We start from the raw sequence: 20,483 nt of genomic DNA on the forward strand, positions 1-20,483 counted from the left end.
GGAAATCTCAAAGCAAGATTATGAAATATGATACACCGGTGTACTACCAAATGAGAAAACATTATGGTCAGAAATGTATGTTAGATATTGAGAAATTAATCAAGCATCATGATTTTCCCGAAGGGGGAACATTGAGCCGCACGAGGCTGAAAGTGGTGAGAGACTCAGTGGAAAAGAGTAGTGAGAAACAATTATCTTGTTGCTGCAAGTGTGTTAAACATGTATGCAAAAAATGTGAAGACACAGTCGATTGCTGGCTTGAGGAAGCAGATAAAAGAGAAAGAAGGCAACTGCAAAAAGAATTAGCAGGAAGGAAAAATGAAAAGTGTGAAAGTCTGCCTGTATGTGTGTCTGCACCACCAGAACCGACTAACCCACAGTATGTTTGTGTTTCCCCACATGAAATTGCGGTGAGACCGGCACCGCCGGAGTACAAAACACACTTCCCAGGAGCCGGATTGACTGCACTGAAGTTCGACCCCGACCTTGACTGTTCTCCATCGAGACCAACCCAGCCGCGAGCACAAGCCGAACCGCAACCCGAGGCACAAGCAGCAGCGAGAGAGGCACAAGCACAAGCAGCGCGTGAAGCAGCGCGTGAAGCGCAAGAAGAGCAAAATGACCGAGCAGCAAGAGCTGAAGCGCTGGCCGCGCGGGAGGAACAAGAGGCGAGAGAGGCCGCACGAGCAGAAGCGCAAAAACAGCAAACAGCGCAGATGGCGTTGGCATTCCAGCAACTAGCGATGCAAACAGCGCAGGCAATGCAACAAGTGCAAGCAGAGGGACAAGCGTCCAGTCACGTGACCCAGGGCGAGAAGGAAGAAATCACAGAGAACACGGACGAGCAACGCGGAGCCAAGCCGAAGAAAATCTTCACAAGATCACAGATCCGAGATGAAACAGCTAACATCACGGCTCCCATGATTGAGGTGGCGGGGCCGGATGGACCGGTGATGGTCTATAGAACGTGGACGGTGACAGACATGAAAGAAGCAATGGCCCATTTGCCAAACCCGGACGATGCAGGTGACAGATTTTCAAACGAACTAGTCACTTTCTGTCAAGAGTTCAGCCCCACCACACAAGAACTGAAACGGCTGCTAGCCGTGAAACTGGGAGCCACGAGCTGGCACAAAGTGAGCAGCCACATGCCGAAAGAAGAACGACGAAGAGCGCACGGGGAGTGGATGAATAATGCCAACGAACTGTATCGAACAACAGTGAGCAAACTCGGCGAAGAAATAAAGAAGGCTTTCCCACCACGAGTGGACACAGAAAAAATCAACAGCTGTTGCCAGGTGAGAGAAGAGCCTGTTTGTGACTATTATGCAAGACTTTTTGATACATTTCAGAAACACAGCGGCATGCCTGAGCCGGAGGAGAGAGGAGAGCAGCCAGGCACATGGGAGTGTCATTTGCAGAGCCGTTTCCTGAATGGACTGAGACCTGAAATCGCACAAGCGGTGAGAGCAAGTTACATCGAGTGGCAGAACGGGCGGCTAACAACCACCCTAGCGCACGCTGTGCACGCCGAGGAACAGCTGCTGACAAAGAAGGACAAAGCCGCGAAAGTAAAGGTGGACAGAGAGCTGCAGCTGGCTGCTGTACAGATCAAAGCTAGCACGAGCGCACCACCAGCGCGGCAGAACTGGGCCAACAAGAAGAAGAAAGTGTATCAGGGAAAGTGGAAATGTGGACTGTGCGAAAGCAACGAACATGACTTTGTCAGATGCACGAAGTGCAGAGTGTGCAAGGGCGATGGACACTGGGCGAAGGATTGTCCGGAGGCGCGGAAGGCGGATTGACTACAGAGGAACGGAGAACAGGAGAGGGGAGGGCGAGCGACAGGCATTCAACCGACTGCGAGAAAGGGAAGTGAAAATTTTTTAACACACACACACAACACGCACACATACACTGATGTACATAATGCTTCTTGCAACGAAGAAAATGCTAGCAAACCTTTATGTGTGAGTGATGAAAATTTGAATAACGCTGTTTCTGCTGAATGTCTGAGAATGTATAAAGGTTCAGGATTTTTAAGACTACCGAGATATCCACTGTTAGTTGACGGTACAATGATAGAGTTTCTCGTGGACTCGGGTGTAGCCCGGTCCACAATAAGGCCATATGACTTGCCATGCAAACCAAGATTGACGAATGTGGTGTTGGAAAGCACGTCAGCGTCAGGGCATGAAATTTCAGAAAATTTCACTGTGCCGTTACAATGCGAGACGGAGGGGGGCAAAGCATTGAAACATGCGTTTTTGTGCTCTGAAACCTGTCCGGCTCCATTGTTGGCAAGAGATTTAATGTGTGAATTATATTTGAAACTCACTGCGGGCCCGATGGGTATTGTTATTGAGGAAGAACAGCATATGTGTTGTGCAAAATTTGAGCCACAATGGGCATACGAGTGGCAGGTAAAAGATTCTGATTGGGCAAAAATGATTTTGAACATGGCAAAAGATCGAACAGTATCAGATAACACAGAAAATATGATGCCTGACAAATTGCATTGCACGTCACATGTTGTCTTTGAGCGTGAACCTCAGTTTGAGGAAGAGTGGTTTAACGAGACAGAAGATGAGAAAATGAAGTTTGATAAAATTTTCTGGAATGAGAATGTGTGTGCGCTTTCAGCTTGCCTGTCAGAAAAACAAATGAAGTTGTATTTGATAACAGGAATGTCGGCGCCTCACTTATCAGTAACCAAGGGCAAAGCGCAGCAGTGGGCAGATTTGGGCCCTTTTGTGAGACAGTGCATGACAGCCACAGATTGGGCTGAAAAGGGAGACGGGGTGCAGAAGAGTGACAGTGTAGGGGCATTCATGCTGCCATGTGATTTTGAGGTTGATGTACACAGAGCTGTGACTGCTATTGTTCAGAGTGTAATGGAGAAGCATGATCACGGAGCTATTTCTGCCACAGATATTCATCCTATCCTGGCAGAAATACCTTCAGCATTGTGGGCGAAACACAAGTATGATGTTGGATTGATTAAAAATTGTGAACCAGTGGTAATCACCCCAAAGTCTGATTACAGGCCGTGTCAACCGCATTGTCCCCTGAAAAAGGAGGCATTGCGAGGGATCCGGCCAGTTTTTGAATCTCTCCTGAAAGAGAAAGTCATCATCCCGTGTCATGATTCTCCAGTACGAACACCCATTTTCCCAGTAAAAAAGGCAACAGCTAATCAGAATGACATGGTTCAGTGGCGTTTTGTGCAGGATTTAATTTCAGTTAATGAAGCTGTTATCGCGAGAGCGCCACGGGTCCCGAACCCGTACACGATTTTGTCACAGATTCCGCAAGATGCAACATACTTCACTGTGGTTGATTTTTTAGCGTCCCAGTGGCAAAAGAAAGTCAGTTCTGGTTTGCGTTTGATTTTGACAACAAACCGTATACTTTCACCCGTTTGTGCCAAGGTTTTTCTGAGTCCCCAACTATTTATAATGAGGCTCTCAAACGAAGCCTCGAACCGTTAATTTTGTCGAACGGAACAGCGCTGTTACAATATGTGGACGATCTGTTGATTTGTGCACGAGATGAGGCTGTGTGTGTGGCTGACAGTGTGTCTCTCCTGAAGCATTTGGAAAGGAAGGGGCACAAGGTCAGTCTGGCTAAGCTGCAGTTTGTGAAGCAGAAAATAACTTTTTTGGGTCACACGATCACACCAAACAGTAAAGCTCTCTCTGAAAAACGAGTTAAAGCGATCAAAGATGTACCAAGATCAGTAACAAAGAAACAATTGTTGTCATTTTTGGGAATGTGTGCATATTGTCGAACGTTTATTCCAAATTATGCACTGTTGGAAAAGCCCTTGAGAGCCCTGACAGCAGGGAAAGGGCTGAGATCATGTGACAAGATTGATTGGCCAGCAGAAGCACAGGAAGCTTTTGAAACTTTGAAAATGCAATTGGCTCAGGCTCCAGCGTTGGGCCTTCCAGCAGTTGACAAACCATTTATACAGATGGTAGATGAAAAATACGGCTTTATGAGTTCAGTGCTCTTGCAAACCCATGGTGACAGACTAAGACCAGTAGCATATTTTTCAACGAAACTTGATGCAGTTGCAGCAGGTCTGCCACTCTGCCTGAGGGCTGTGGCAGCTGCTGAGCTGGCTGTGCTGGCTTCAAGAGAATTTGTGGGGTATTCTGATTTGACTTTGATGGTCCCACACGCAGTTACCATGATTTTGCAAGAACAGAAAACATCACACTTATCTTCAGCCAGATGGTTGAGATACCATACAATTTTGCTCGATATGCCGAACATAACTGTGAAAAGATGCACAACTTTGAATCCTGCCACACATGTTCTATGGAGATTGTTGCCAGTCCATTAACTCTGTTCCCTGTTCACAAAACGTTCCCCATTCAAAGCAATTGGGACGTTCTGAATCTTCGAAGAAGGAAACGCAATGCATTGGAGGACACTCTTTTTTCTGCGCCAATACGATTCATTTTGCTGTGCGTTCCCACGCAGCACGCACGCTTGCCCAGCAAGAGCCCGGTTAGCTCAGTCGGTAGAGCATCAGACTTTTAATCTGAGGGTCCAGGGTTCAAGTCCCTGTTCGGGCGAACGAGCCTCTTTTTGTGGAGCGGTACGTTTTGTTGTTGAGTTCATGCTGATCTACACTGGCCTCGGGCAGCGACGCTGCAAGGCACCAAGCCAAACGACATGCCCCTTTCAGCCAGCTTGTAGTCGTGGCCGAGTGGTTAAGGCGATGGACTAGAAATCCATTGGGGTCTCCCCGCGCAGGTTCGAATCCTGCCGACTACGTTAACAGCATGTGCCTGCTTTAGTTTGTAACCTTCTGGAGGCCTAGCTTAAACTTTATAAAAGGAAAAAAAGTCACTGTTACAGGATTACCCTTGAAAAGAGTCATGTTGGTAAGAAACAGTTTTGTCTGCAAGCGAAATATGACAAGGCCCCTTTGTATTCAGGGACACGTCGGGTAGTCCTCTAGCTCGCCGTGATCGTATAGTGGTTAGTACTCTGCGTTGTGGCCGCAGCAACCCCGGTTCGAATCCGGGTCACGGCAATATTTTCTGGGTGCCATTGAAATTGAGCTCCATGTCACCACCTCTCCTCACCCCGTCCTTAGGACTTCTCTGTTTGTGCACGTCGCGTGCCCTTGATGTGCTCTGGATCTTCGAGTGAATTGAAACTGGGACCTTCTTTGAAAGCACGAGCTCTCAGGTTCGAACCCTTAGAGAAAAGACTGGAAACGAAATGCTCCTATTTATTTCGGAAGAATCTTGCTTCAGAGAGAATATGGTGCGTGTATATTTTCTAATCGCTAGGTGTCAGTACACTCGCTGGCTGTTACCTAGAGTGCCGCGGGCTTGCTATTTGCTACAAACAACTGCGCCTTTGACACAACGTTTTGTTGTTGAAAACGACGTGCCCCTTTCAGCCAGCTTGTAGTCGTGGCCGAGTGGTTAAGGCGATGGACTAGAAATCCATTGGGGTCTCCCCGCGCAGGTTCGAATGCTGCCGACTACGTTGACAGAATGCGCCAGCTTTAGTTTGTAACCTTCTGGAGGCCTAGCTTAAACTTTATGGGGCGGTTTCCCATACAGGGTTTAAATTAAGCCTGGAGTAGGCCTTAATCTAGAATAGTTAATTGTGTCTTAAAAAATGGCTTTCTGTAACACAGATTAAGTACAGATTAGTTACACCTGGACTATGGAGCCCTGAACTAAAATAAACCAGATTAATTTAAAACCAACTGTACTAATCTGAATTAGCATGACAGAGGTAGCCTATAAAACATGGAATGAACCAAGAAAAGCAAAAATTGCATGGAACTGAGAAGCAAATACAAGGAAAACAATGGCATCAGAAACATTTTTTTACTAAACAAGAGAAAATTATTTTTAAGCAAGCTAAATAAACATCAGATATGGAACAGCACACATCAGCTATGGAAGAAAAGAAAAGAAATGCCTGGAAGTCTGTTTGTAATTAATTATATATATATACAATTCATTACAAACAGACTTCCAGGCATTTCTTTTGAAATTGAACCATTTGAACTCACTCTCGTGCTTTCCCTCGACCCCCACTCCCTCCCACTCGTGGTGAGATCTCCCAAACTCACACAAGAATCTAAATACTTTATATAGGCCTACACGAAGTGAATGCCTGCAATCATTCAGTCATTGACGAATGCACAAAATGTGCAAATTAATAAAAACATTATGAACATTACGAAACGATACACAATTGTAGTTTAAGTTCGCGCTGAAACTATATTTACCTTATAATATAAATATATAACCCATTAAACCTGCTGAGAAACGAGGAGGGAACCTCTGAGTGAACTAAAACGAGCAGTTCCACGCGCATGCCCGGGAAACTCATGAATATTCATGTAGGCTCCGCCCACTGCCTCTACAGATGCACAAGTCAGTTTTGCTCCACATTTAACGAGATATATGGTGCAAAAGGGAGAGCGTGCGAAACTTGTCACTTGAAAGATTCGTAACATCTTTAGTTGATTGGAACTTCATAATTATTGCCCTGATGGTCAAAATGGGGATTTTCAATTCTTTAGCTATTTTCTTAAAGCCACTTTCCATTTTGTGATGCTCAACAATCTTTTAATGCACATCAGAACTATATTCTTTGGTTTCACTCATTGTGGTGGATGATTGAGGGAATTTGGCCTTTGTGTTTCCTCATATTTAAACTCCTGTGAAACAAGAAGTCATTCTTGAAAAGTCAAGAAGACAATTTTTATGTTCCTAGTCACCCTGGTGTGCTAAAAAAAAGGTAAATATTAATGGAAATATACTTCAGAAATATTTCACTCGTAAAAAAATTCTAGGGGTGCCAATAATTGTGGCCAACGTGCTTTGGAGAAAAACATTTATTTCATAATGTGATTTCCCCCCCACTTTCAATTATTTTACTTCAATGAAAGGTTAGATTTTTGCAATTTGTTTTAAATGGAAGATCAAAAGAAAATTTTTGATCATATTTACCAGGGGTGCCATTAATTCTGACCACAACTGTATATATATACTAGTAATACATGTGTCTTCTTTGAAACACATTGTTAATCTGAAGTTAAACCTGCCTCCTGGTAGGTTTAATTTAAGACTCAATTTAGTCTTGGGGTAACTCTAATCTTCCTCCAGGAAATCAGTTTATTAAACTCTGGACTAAACTAAATCTAGGACTATTTAAAGCCATGACAGAGAAAGCAGATTTCTGTTAAACTGGTTTAAAGGGCCATTTTAGTCTAGCACTAGGCTTAATCTCTGTCCGGGAAACCGCCCCATAAAAAGGAAAAAAAGTCACTGTTACATGATTACCCTTGAAAAGAGTTATGTTGGTAAGAAACAGTTTTGTCTGCAAGCTAAAGATGACAACGCCCCTTTGTATTCAGGGACACGTCGGGTAGACCGGTAGCTCGCTGTGATCGTATAGTGGTTAGTACTCTGCGTTGTGGCCGCAGCAACCCTGGTTGGAATCCGGGTCACGGCAAGATTTTCTGGGTGCCATTGAAATTGAGCTCCATGTCACCACCTCTCCTCACCCCGTCCTTCAGACTTGTCTTTTTGTGCACAGCGCGTGCCCTTGATGTGCTCTGGATGTTCGAGTGAATTGAAACTGGGACCTTCTTTGAAAGCACAAGCTCTGAGGTTTGAACCCTTAGAGAAAAGACTGAAAACGAAACGCTCCTATTTATTTCGGAAGAATCTTGCTTCAGAGAGAATATGGTGCGTGTATATGGTTGGAGATATTGCCTTTGTGGTCAAACCCTGTTCCTCAACGGCATCTGCTGAAGAAAGGGAGTGGATACACACTCGTCGATGGCCCCAGAGTACAAGCATAAAAAAAAGAGTTGGCAGGAAAACTGAGAGTGCGCAATCAGTTTAGGAATATGACATCTTAGAGCTTTAGGGTTCATAAATGGCCAATTCCACCATGATGTATGAGAGCATCTACTGAAAGAATGGGGTGGGCAGACTTATGGATGGTACCAAAATACAAGCTCTGAATGGGCTGTGTCCTCCAGGTTTTCGAGAAAAAATCGAGTTGGCAGAAAAACGGAAAGTGCTTAGCCGTTTGCGCCACCGTTGCATGCACTCGATGTAACTGGACACGAACTGGAGCAGGAGGAATTAATACTCTGGAGACTTTGAGGTAGAGGCCCTCTGACACACGTCGGAAAAAAAACCTTAAAGGACTTCACAGAATTTTTTATTTGATTTATTCTTTGATTTTTTCTCTAAATCGGTCTCCTTTCAGCATAGGCGCTGCCTTAACAAGCAAAAAGGCTCAGATAATTTGAGGCATATGCACACCTGGGGGCCCAGCAAATCCTCACCAAGGTGGTAGAGCCCAGCGAGCCATTTCACCACTTTAAAAAAACCTTGTTTATTAGTATAGCCTGCCTTCCAGAGGATACATATTCACACACTTTGTAATTCATTCACTGGGCTATCATGCATTCAAACTAATCAAGAGTTGTAAACTTTGATGGGTTTCTGTTGTGTATTTTCATTTAGCTGTTCTCATGATTGCTGCATTTATAGACAACTGTGCCTAGGGTCTTGAAGTTCAATCACACCACATGTATGTTTTTCCACATTTACACGTATTCCTACTTGGCATATGTAACTCTGTAGGTATTTACAGCACTGCTGGTCACTGTATGATAAAAATGTGAAAACATCATACGTAGAAGTATATTTTAGCTCAAGTTTGGTCTGTGTGAATGTATTGTTCTGTTTCAGTGGTGTTCTGTGACTCACCTTGAAGGGAAAAGATATTGCCTTTGTGGTCAAACCCTGTTCCCCAACGGCATCTGCTGAAGAAAGGGAGTGGACACACTTGTCGATGGCCCCAGAGTACAAGCATAAAAAAAGAGTTGGCAAGAAAACTGAGAGTGCGCTATAGACATTGGAGATGCACCAGTTCTTGACACAAGAGAACAAGAATGAAAACAAAGAGGGGCAGGAGGGGATGAATCAAGTCCAGTGAAGCAGGCTTTGATCACAGCTGCAAAAATATGGAGCGCTTCACGGATTTGCGTGTCATCCTTGCGCTCTGTGCCCAGCAATGTTCTCTGGATGACGGCCAATCAGCAGCTCGGATTGTCGAGCCTTTGTCGAGCGTTTTCGGTTTTGGGCCAATCAGCAGCTCGGATTGTCGAGCGTTTGTCGAGCGTTTTCGGTTTTGAGCCAATCAGCAGCTCGTATTGTCGAGCGTTTGTCGAGCGTTTTGGGCCAATCAACGGTTAGTATACTCAAGCGTTTGTCGAGCGTTTTGGGCCAATCAACGGGTAGTATAATCAAGCGTTTGTCACTCATAGCAACCAACAAACCTGACACCGAGAGAGAGTCTGACTGACTGAGTGAGTGAGTAAAACAAAAATAAATAGAATATTACGAATGTACTGACATAACATTGTCTTCCCAGAGTACTTTTACAATGTACTGACATGGAATTTGTCGATGTATTATGCTGTCAATCGCTGGTTTTGATAACGTTATTTAAAGATACGTTAACGTACGTCAGGCGTCCGGTTAACACATTTAAACCATATTTACACTTTGAATTTCGACTCCAAACTGTAGTAACTACATCTACGTGGTCTAATGAAGATAACCAGGTAGTCTGATCAAAGATTAAATACATTTTGAGAGATCGCTAGCATGTAATGTAATGTAATGTAATCCATTGCATTGGAAATGAACGGGACAACATGTGACGATCTCTGAAAACAAAATTAAATGATGAAAAGACCATACAGTTAGTATCTTTAGACCCTTAAGATTATAATATCACCACGTGAAATCAAAATATAAAGTTTAAGTGTATGTTTTATGCATTAACAATATGCCTGTTTGTTTACCTGTCATTATTTACCTGTTGTGTCAAGTTATGTTCATTTTTTAACGTTAATATTTCAATAGTGAATGTGTAGTACTAGTATATCATTAATCTTATGTGTGATATTCCTGTAAATATGGCAATTAACATGTAGTTTAACCTGTAATGCTCCCTTAATGCTGTGCTGTGTCATTGTAGAGATGGTTTTTGCTAAATTAAAGTTGACGGCCTCGCAGCAGCTTGTCCTGCGGGCCTCTGATGAGGCGGCGGCCTTCATCGCCGCCAAGGGGCCACGCGGGACCGCCGCTGCTGCGAGGGCCAAGAAGCCAGAGGAGGTGGAGAAGGAGGCCCAAGCCCACGTCGTCTCCAAGGGCGGTGACCCTGGTAACCCCATGCTGGTGCTGGGCTGCCACAGCATCCAGTTTGGAAAGTACCAGGGTCAAACTTTCCGTTGGCTCCTGGAGAACGACGTGGGCTACACCACGCAGTTGGTTGCCAGCCACCAGCGGGAGCGGGAGAAAAGTGCCTCCGACAGCCCCCTTATGGCCAACAAGGACGCACTCGCCCGGTACTCGTGCGCCCACCCTGCTTTTGCTGAGCAGCTGCGTTACCACCGGGTGCACGAGGAGGCCCGGGCTCGCGCCACTCAGCCCGGGTGTGAGGGCGAGGCGCTTGTTGGCTTTGGGGACTACAAGGAGGCCACCCTGAAGGACCTGTACGACTCCAAGGAGAAGCAGCACCAGAAGTAAGTCCTGTTGTGGTGAAGGGCAGTGAACTGTCGACAGGGTGCTGTGACTTGTTGATATGCGTGTTAATCTTTGATCATTGTCTTGCAGCTTTGTCAAGTGGCTACGGCGGAAGACACCGCAGCCTGGGACCTCAATGGACGCTGCCAGGAAGTACATCCTGGGCCGAGACAAGGAGCGGTCGGCAGAGGTGGCTGCTACCCCCCCACCTCCCACCAGCAGCAGCAGCAGCAGCAGCAGCAGCAGCAGCACCCCCACCACCAGCAGTGGCCCCAGCAAGGCCGCTGCTTCCACCGCGCTGCCGCCGCGCAAGCCGATCGCTCCCATGTTCTCGGCCCTACTGGGAAGGCGTCCAATGGCCCCAGGTGAGCTGCAGGCCAAGGTCAGGAAGCTGATGACCACACCAGCACGGCCTGCAGTTCCAGGTAGATCTCTTTCTTTCTCTTTAACACAACAGTGGTTCAGTGTACAGGATTAACTAACCATTGCCCTCCCACCCCACAGCGGTGTCTACATCCGTCAGAGACCAGTGCCCCTCGGTTCCGCCGCCGCCCCCCCCCCCCACAGAGGTAACGGACGAGGATCTGGTCCAGATGGCCACTGACTTAGAAACGGGTAACTGGCACCACACTGGACACGTCACACTGTAACATTTGCCCTCAATATATATTCTTCTGGCGGTATTTTTGTATTAACTGTAATGGTTTCATTTACTGGTCTCTACAGCTGATGCTTGAAGACCAAAGGTAGGTTTGGCAGGTAATGTAGCCGTCTTTGTCGGTGGTAGATGTGTAGAACGTAGTGGCAATGTAGATTTGCTTAACCACCTTCACATGTCTACTTCCCTTGGCCCTGCTGCATCTCTTGACATTCACCTTGTAGCACTAAACCATCTGCCCCATCACTGGCATGCTGTACGTCATCTAATTACTTGCATTCTGCACGTCATCTAATCACTGGCATGCTGCACGTCATTAACACTCAGACTCACTTAGTCTTGCCTGCCTGTGTGTTGCCCCATGACTATCATTGTGCTGATGCCATTTTGTTGTGTGTGAATGTGTCTGAAGCTCACGTACAGGTCCTTCAGACTCTCCCGCTGGTGGTGAGGCCTCCATCTCCACCTCCTCCGGCGTTGTCCTCCATCCCTCCCCCACCGCCACCACCTCGAGTTGCGGCTGCTCCACCTACGCTCGCGGTTCCGGCTCGGGCTCCGGCGTTGACCAGGGAGGAGCCCCGTCGCGTCTCCGTGGAGGAGACGCCATCTGGGGAGGCCACCCTGGCACCAGCGCCGGCGAAGAGGAAGAGGAAGGAGAGGAAAGTGGAGCAGCCCGCAACGCCCACTCCTGCTTCGGCTGAGGTACAAACACAAACACAGACACACACACACACACACACACCGTGCCCGTACTCATGGACGGCACAACTCAGTGAAGTTGACTGTCAAACTGCATGTAGCACCTCCTCTCAGCCTCCTTACAGTGTGTTTGTTTGTGTTGTTTTTTTCCCTCACAGTCCCGGTTGCCTGAGAGCTGGCGGACAGCTCTCACCGTGGAAGAGCAGGAGTGGATCGGCCGGGAGCTGTTCAAGACAGACATTGAGGGGAGGACCAACCTCACCACAGACCTCAAGCTGTGGTGGGACCCCCCTCAGCCCCGGCCGAGTTAGACTCATCCACCCGCCTCACCAGCTGCCTTCTTCGCGTGTCGGCTGTTCCTCTGGACGCCCCTGCGTCTGTGGGGCGTCCGGCCGACATGCTGTAATAGGGCCCTCACCAAGTGTGGGCTCTACAGGACCATCCGGAGGGTCCTGGACATCGACGGCTGGTACTTGATGGCCACCGAGTACCTGGAGTGCCGTCGGTGTAAGAGGAAGGTAGCTGCCTGGTCGCAGGAGGTCGTGGGTCAGCTGGGAGAGGGGCATCGCGCCCTCTTCCCGGCAATCCTCACCTACAAGTAAGTAGCTGTCTGAACACTGTCACAGTATGTCTGTTTGTGGCGCCCTCTTCCCGGCAATCCTCACCTACAAGTAAGTAGCTGTCTGACCACTGTCACAGTGTGTCTGTGTGTTGCGCCCTCTTGCCGGCAATCCTCACCTACAAGTAAGTACCTGTCTGAACACTGTCACAGTGTGTCTGTGTGTGGCTCTTCTGTAACACATGATGTGCTCCTCTCTGTAGGCTCGCCTGCGACCGGCGGGTAATCATCCAGCTGCGTGAGCGTACTCGGGGGAACAGCGCCACGCAGCTGTACAAAAAACTCTGTGAGGAACACACAGAGGCCTGGATGCGGCGGTCCATACACTACCTCAGCGTCATGGAGCCCTTCACGTCGCGAGGTGTCGTGCGCATGTGCACCCCACCACCAAAACCGCCACCCGTGCCCCAGTACGCGTGGCTGTTAATGGTGTACTGCCACGACATCCTCTCCCGCCTGGAGGACGTAAAGGCCCGGGTCACCTCCGTCTTCGGAACGGTCTTGAAGATGGATTCGACCAAGAAGGTAAATGTGGTGCTATGTATGTATAAATATATATGTATATAAATGTGGTGCGGAGTATCACGCTCTGGCTATGTGCGTGCAGCCTTACTGAGATGCTTTATTCTTTCAAACAGGTGACCCGGAAGCTCGCCGGTGCTGCCGCCCAGACCGCAGCGTGGGCAACGAACGTCGGCAACGAGCACGGACAGGTGCTCATGTCCGTGCTCACGGACGCCAAGGGTGCCGGCCTGTTGTCCATGGCTGCGGGGTTAATGCGGCGGTATCGGGACGCTGGGGTGGAGCCGCCTCAGCTCCTCTACGTCGACCGGGACTGTTGTTCGTCCCACGGGGGATCCAAGACAGCTGACATGTTCGGGAAGTGGGACAAGCTGGTGGTCCGGCTGGACATCTGGCACCTGATGCGGCGGTTCGCGTCAGGTGCGTTGTGGCAAAAACAATAATTAAACAAACAGCATCACAGTAAGAGACATCATGGTTCCATAACTTGATGTAACATGCATTTTTCCATAACAGGTGTCACCACGAGAGCCACCAGCTGTATAAACCCTTCCTGCAGCAGCTGTCTTCGTGCATCTTCCTGTGGGACCCAGAGGACGCAGCCCGGTTGCTCAAGGCGAAGAAGAGGATGGGCGCAGGGGATGACCTTCTCGTCCGACGCCGGAGTGTGGAGGCACGTCAGCCGCAAGAATATGGCTCTCCATTGCCGTCGCCGCACGCGTGGAGCGGCGGAGACGGAGCGGCTGATCGGTGACCTCCTGGAAACCTTCGGCGGTGCCAACGGACGAGACACCATGGGGATTTCCCTGCTGGACCAAGACCGCATCCAGAAGATCTGGACGGAGCAGCGGCGCCACCTCCATTGCATCCAGGACCCGCCGGGCGTGGAGCTGTACACTGAGCTGTACAACCCCTCCAGGACAAATGCCTGGAAGTGCCAGGGATTGGCACTTTCTCCTGAGGAGGAACACAGATCTGTTTAGCAGTTTATTCAGTGCACACAATGTGAATGACAGCGAGTCGATGACAGTGAAAGATTGACATGACAGTGAAGCATGTGAAACATACCTGGAATGAAGCGGTTGAGATGCAGGTGGAACGACTCCAGGGACGTGGAGCCTCTTGCACAACGGTACACCGGCAGGCTGATCCCCCCCTTGGTCACCCTGCCGGTGTACCGTTGTGCAAGAGGCTCCACGTCCCTGGAGTCGTTCCACCTGCATCTCAACCGCTTCATTCCAGGTATGTTTCACATGCTTCACTGTCATGTCAATCTTTCACTGTCATCGACTCGCTGTCATTCACATTGTGTGCACTGAATAAACTGCTAAACAGATCTGTGTTCCTCCTCAGGAGAAAGTGCCAATCCCTGGCACTTCCAGGCATTTCTCCTGGAGGGGTTGACGCGGTGGAACGCCGACAGGGCGGCGTCCGTGGCACAGGAGGGACGGCCGCTGCTCCGCTCCTACAATGGCCCCCTGCAGCACTCCCTTGACCAGCTCAGCCAAAGGGTGCTTGGCACGAGTGTGGTCAAGGATTACACCAAGCCCAGGGAGTACACGGGTAAGAACACTCAAGCCACCGCGCTTACACGTGTCCACACTGAATGATATTTGTACCAGACTGACTGATGCGATTTGTGTTGTTGTACTTCAGGGGAACTCATCGGCATCGAGTACCTGTACTCCCAGACGGGCAGAGTGCTGCAGGACGTCAGCTTGGACCCTGACATTCCGGACGCGGGGGGGGGGACGTTCCCCAACTCGTCGAGGATGACGAGCTCGCCGACGGCCCGCAGGAGGTGGAGGACCTCACCCTGCACGTGCCTGGCGAGTTCCCAGCTCCTCAGACGGACCCGCGGTCAGGGCGACCGGCTGACGCACCCGCGCCCGAGCCATCCAGTCCGACCGGTGCCCCCGAGCCCGCACCCCACTCCCCCGGCCGGTCCTCGCCAGAGCCTCAGCAGGCTGCTGAGGTAAGCACGCCACCTCTTTGTGGTCTGCGACTGCAGTGCATCTCGCATCACCAAAAACTGTGCTCGCTCTGTTCCATCCACCTGACTTATTGTTTTCCATCTCTTCTTGTGTGTCTGCAGGACTACAGAGGACCGGATGACCAGCCGGGGTACCTGGCCGTGGTCCAGTTGGCCACGGCCTTGGTGGGGTTGCGTCACGACCCGGCCTTGTCCGAGGGGAGGGTAGACGAGCTTATCAGGCTCTACGAGGCCCTGTCACCGTACGACAGGGCCCGAGTAGTTTACCCTCCCCGCTACAGGGACAGGCCAGCTCAGGGGCGCTTCATGGCAGCCAAGCCAAGCCGCACCAGTATACCTGGTGTGGAAAGCTTGAGACGGTAAGGCTACGCTTCCATCATACATTTCCCTGGTGTACAAACAAGCTGCTTTATGTAATGTTGCCCATTATCATGCTCATATCTGTCATTGTTTTTGTCCATTGTCCACAGCTGCCTGGTCGGAGAGACCTCTGGACCTGCCAGCAGTCCCAGCGCAAGCCGGCTGGTAGAGGCAGTATGCACCCAGCTCTGCCGCTTGATCCCCTCGGGCAGCCGTGCGCGCGGTGCCCGGAGGTCGCGGTGGGACAGCATACTGCTTCGGTACCAGCACATCCGGGACCTTGTGCTGGGCCACCAGAGGCTGATGGCTCGGGCGCCCATACAGCTCTTTGAGCTGAACGCCAGGACCCTCTCGCTGTGGTATGTTTGATGCTTTTGATGTTATGGTAATGACATGCTTGAATGGCATGCTCTCAAAATTGTACATGTAACTAAAACACTACGTTGAAATCCGTTTTCAGGTTCACCAGGATGCAGCGGGAGAAGGAGAGGACTGTGCTAGCTTCAGGCGTTGCAGCAGAGGGACGACCACCAGCGGCAGCGGCAGCGGTGGATCGTTCTCCGGCAGCAGCAACAGGCCAGACGAGGACAGCAGCGCCAAGGGCGGCGGGACCTCTGGCAGCAGCACCGGCTGTGGCAGCACCGGTGCCTGTTCTGCCATGGCCAGTGCGCCCACTGGCGCCTTTACCGCCTGCCCCCTCAGCTGTTGTCCTGGCCATACCACCGGCTGCTGCAGCTGCAACAGGACCTTTTCCGGCAACACAGCCTCTCTTTCTGGACCTCTCACTGCCCCAGCAGAGTGTGAGGGTGCTCCCCATCCCAACGCTCCCTCGGACAACGCCAGCCCCACACGTCCTCCCTCTGCCGCTGGCCGCCGCACATCACGCCGGCCCTCGGCTGCCTGCACCACCTCCTGCTCCCCCTCCTCAGCCTCGCTCTGCGTACAAAACTGAATGGCTGAGGAGGAAGAGGGCTGAGCAGAGGGCAGCGGCAGGAACAGTCGTCGCTGCCCGGGCCGGCGTGCCACAAGAACAAAAGTGCAGGAGATGCGGCCAGCCAAAGCGGAGGGAGACCGGACACACCCGCTACGTCAATGTACATTTTTGCTCTGCCGCCGCAGCGGGTAAGAGTGTGGAGGACTGGCTGAGGGAGATGAAGGACCAGGGTCGAGCCCCGGACTGATTTCGCATTCTCGCTGGGGCAGGTGTATATAGTTGTTTCAGAGTTTGTTTGTTTGTTTTTTAAAGACATTGACTTTACCCTCCACAAGGACCGGGACCTTGCCGCGGTGTGGAGGCTTCCTACAAACACCGGTCCACACCTGCCACAACTTTTCTACAGCAAAAAAAACATTGTGTATCCCATTCACACCTGTATAACATTGCCATGCCTTTGTACTATTCTGATTCTTTGCAGTGACAAGTTATATAGGCCTATACTGTGTGTGTATGCTGCCTATTATATGGCTTAAGAAAAAGAAAAGAAAACATTGTCTGTCCCATTCACACCTGTATAACACATTCACACCTGTATAACACATTGTCATGCATTTGTGCTGTTCTGATTTTATGCGCTGACAAGTTATATAGGCCTTTTGGACATGTGGGTATGTTCAATAATGTGGTCACTGTCTTTGGAGTTACGTCCAGTTGCCACTGGCTCTGTTGCCGCCGCGTTGGTACTTCACACTGTATGCTGCTGCATTATTTATCCATGCATGTCTGTAATGAGCCCTTATACTATGCGTCTGTCTGCTGTGATTGATGTGGTTTAAAATAAGAGGAATGAAGCCTTGTGCCACTGTTCTGCATCAATACCACTGTTCTGCATCTCGCCCCAGAACATTTATGCCATGTGTCTGCTCTGATGCTCTATTTTTATTATTATTATTATCATCATCATCATCATCATCATCAAAATCATCATGTTTTATTGTATTGTAGTTTGAAATAAATAATCTATTTCACACTGTAGTCTACTGCTGCTGTGTTTGGTGTTTTCTGCATCTATACATCATCATCATCAACAACAACTACAACAACAACAACTGATATTTAATTGATATTTTTTTTACTGAAGAAAAAGGTGAAACGAATAATACACGGCATGTAACTTTTATTTATACATTGAAATAAAATTATTGACATAATATAAATGTAATATAATGTTTAACATAACAAATTTTAATATATATGCAGAAAAAGGTGAAACAATATAAATACAATATATCTATGCAGAAAAGGGTGAAACAATATAAAAAGGGGAAACAATATGAATACAGTATATTATTTAACATAAACAATATAAATACAATATAATGTTTAACACAACAGATTTTAATATCTATGCAGAAAAAGGTGAAACAAATAATGCACGGCATGTTACTTTCATGTATACACATGAAATAGGCATAATATGAATATAATAGTGTGTAATATAATGTTTAATATTTGTGCTTCGGTCGGGATTCGATCCTGCGCTTTGATGGTGTCTCGTTTGTACCGCGTTTGTGCGACTGGGCATGCGCGAAGGCACTAATGCGCATGCGCGAAAACAGAGAAGAACGATGGCGAAGCTTTTCGCAGGGGCCATGCTAATCTTCCCTGTATCGATCCAATTTTAGTATATGTGCTGCCTTAGCAAGCACAAGTTTGGTGCCCAGCTCAAGGTATATCTACACCTCGGGTTCCAGCGAGCTATCACCAAGGTGGTAGGGCCCAGCGAGCCATCTCGCCTCTGCATACCTTTGCTTGACACAATGATTGATGCAAAAGCTCAATCAGTTTAGGAATAGGACATCTTAGAGCTTTAGGGTTCATAAATGGCCAATTCCACCATGATGTATGAGAGCATCTACTGAAAGAATGGGTTGGGCAGACTTATGGATGGTACCAAAATAGAAGCTCTGAATGGGCTGTGTCCTCCAGGTTTTCGAGAAAAAACCGAGTTGGCAGAAAAACGGAAAGTGCTTAGCGGATGGTGACAGAATCATCAATCAGAAAGTGAGCATTTAATGTTGTGTTTAGACTATTGTCTTTATATCTGGCATTTATAACCACCTATCTTGTGGAACTGCGTTATTTGGACCACTAACATTAAAATGATCACTTATTTTAAGGTGGATAAAAACATGTGTACAAAATGTTTTGAGCAAATGTATCACATAGTCACACACAGACGTCAAGATTTTGCATATGATTCACAACAACGGTGACAACCAAAACAAAAAAGCTTGGGAATCAAGGATGTTTTGTACTTTGAAAGCTACCCATCATGCATTGCAGCATGAAGCTTTTTTTATTGTCACCATTGTTGTGAATCATACGCAAAATCTTGATGTCTGTGTGTGACTGTATGATGCATTTTCTCATAACATTGTGTAAACATGCTTTTATTTAATCCACCTTCAAATAAGTGATCATTTTAATGGTACTGGACCAAATAACCACAAGATTGTTGGTTATAAATGCCAGATATAAAGACAAAAGTCTAAACACAACATTAAATGCTCACTTTGTGATGATTTTGTCATCATCAACGAGGAGCTGATGACAGTTGATCTTACTTTTTCTTGGCTTTCTCTGCCACAACAATGGTGTTATACAAACACACAGTTACAACAGCCACGGTAAAGCTAAAGTAAGAAGAACTGGGACCAAGATCCCAACTAAAGCAAACACTCATCACCACAATGGTTACTTAAAATAAAACATGATGTTGAAAATATGTCCACAATGGCCACATTTGAACTAGTTTTTAAACTGGTACGAAGGTTCGATGAACGTCTATATCGGACGTGCAGAACACGTCAAAAAAAGACGTCATAAAAACTTTCATTCTGGCTCCTCAGTGGACGTCTTTTCAACGTCCGACTTTTGTGACAAAGACGTTGAAAAGACGTCTTTTGGACATCATGTTGTTTAGTGGGTACTCCGTTGCCAACCAACACTAGCAGAGCTAGCTTCTCTCTACCCCATGCCTTGTCAACAAAATTATTCTAGTCGTTATTTCTAGTGTTTAATCCTAGGTACGAGAGACAGAGTGTTGAAAACGTCAATGAGTACATGAAGCGTCTGACATCAAATGTTTTATTTAGCTACAAGTCCAACGCATACTAGAATCCTTGATGTTCAGCTCAGGGGAAAAGATGTAACGTTAGTTCACTGCACAGGATGGGAATGGAATCTTATTCCTCCTTCCCAAATGCCCCCTCGCCCAAAGAGTGAACTGCCGGTACGCTGTTAACCTTAACAGTCTGAGAAAAGGATATAAGTTAGCCTAGCCTAGCCCAGTTGCCAATTCGTAAAATACACTGTTACATACCAGCTACTTATGGGGCGCTCCAGTGTCTCAGTTCGGACATCCCTTAGAGATAGCATAGCCTCCTCCAACATGTCTCTCTCACCGCACAGCATCCGAAATGAACGGTGCATGGTGATGCATTTTCGCCGATCAATAAATGTTCCAGGTTGACCTCTCTGCAACAGTTCGACTCCGGTGCAGTGTCCATGCTCCGGCAGCGCCCGCGCCCACACACTTCCCCCAAACGATCCTGTACTGTATGTGGAGCCTGAAACTGGTTCAGATTTTTAGTTACTCTTGCTTTCATATTATAGTTTGAATTCATTTTCTACAATATTTATTTCATAATTTAATTAAAAATTAAAAGGTTTTTAATTAAAAATTAATAACAACCTGATAAAAAAAATTGGACCAGGCACAGGGTCCGAGTGTTTGCAAAAACAGGTATTTCATTTTACTTTAAAGGATCATTCAAACAAAATGTTAGTGCAACTCTGTTAAGGAATGCTAAATTATACTCACTGTATTTTTACTTCAGGTGACTATGAAACTGCAAAGAAGTGGTCCAAAAGAGCAGCTGTGCAGTCTTCTGTGGAGAGCTCTGATGACGTTCCCAAGAGAAAAAAACGACCAGTGTGTCTCAGCAGCTCTGATGAAGGTATGAACCTGAGCATGTGAAATAAGTTTACAAGTAAACAATTAAAGTAATTCTAAAATCATTTTTATT

The 20,483-nt window shown here is 47.7% G+C and overlaps 1 protein-coding gene, 4 non-coding genes and 1 pseudogene across 5 annotated transcripts in view; 5 read left to right on the forward strand and 1 right to left on the reverse strand.

Annotated features, from left to right (window-relative positions):
* Nucleotides 1-4,513: 4,513 nt before the first annotated feature.
* On the forward strand, nt 4,514-4,586 carry trnak-uuu (transfer RNA lysine (anticodon UUU)). Its single transcript has one exon. It is a non-coding gene; the product is annotated as a tRNA-Lys (tRNA).
* Nucleotides 4,587-4,706: 120 nt separating this feature from the next.
* Nucleotides 4,707-4,788, forward strand: trnas-aga (transfer RNA serine (anticodon AGA)). Its single transcript has one exon. It is a non-coding gene; the product is annotated as a tRNA-Ser (tRNA).
* A 190-nt stretch (nt 4,789-4,978) lies between these two features.
* On the forward strand, nt 4,979-5,050 carry trnah-gug (transfer RNA histidin (anticodon GUG)). The gene has a single exon. It is a non-coding gene; the product is annotated as a tRNA-His (tRNA).
* Nucleotides 5,051-5,432: 382 nt separating this feature from the next.
* trnas-aga (transfer RNA serine (anticodon AGA)) lies at nt 5,433-5,514 on the forward strand. Its single transcript has one exon. It is a non-coding gene; the product is annotated as a tRNA-Ser (tRNA).
* A 12,489-nt stretch (nt 5,515-18,003) lies between these two features.
* LOC143719473 (U6 spliceosomal RNA) lies at nt 18,004-18,101 on the reverse strand (annotated as a pseudogene).
* Nucleotides 18,102-20,300: 2,199 nt separating this feature from the next.
* The window catches only part of LOC143719438 (FGGY carbohydrate kinase domain-containing protein-like), a 45,961-nt gene continuing 45,778 nt past the window's right edge, over nt 20,301-20,483 (forward strand). The window contains exon 1 of the mRNA XM_077209786.1: nt 20,301-20,414. Within this exon, the coding sequence (XP_077065901.1) occupies nt 20,301-20,414 (114 nt within the window). The remainder of the gene's footprint in view (nt 20,415-20,483) is intronic.

Source organism: Siphateles boraxobius, unplaced genomic scaffold (assembly GCF_051911475.1).
Source record: "Siphateles boraxobius isolate OS27281-9 unplaced genomic scaffold, OSU_SipBor_1 63, whole genome shotgun sequence".
NCBI lineage: Eukaryota > Metazoa > Chordata > Actinopteri > Cypriniformes > Leuciscidae > Siphateles > Siphateles boraxobius.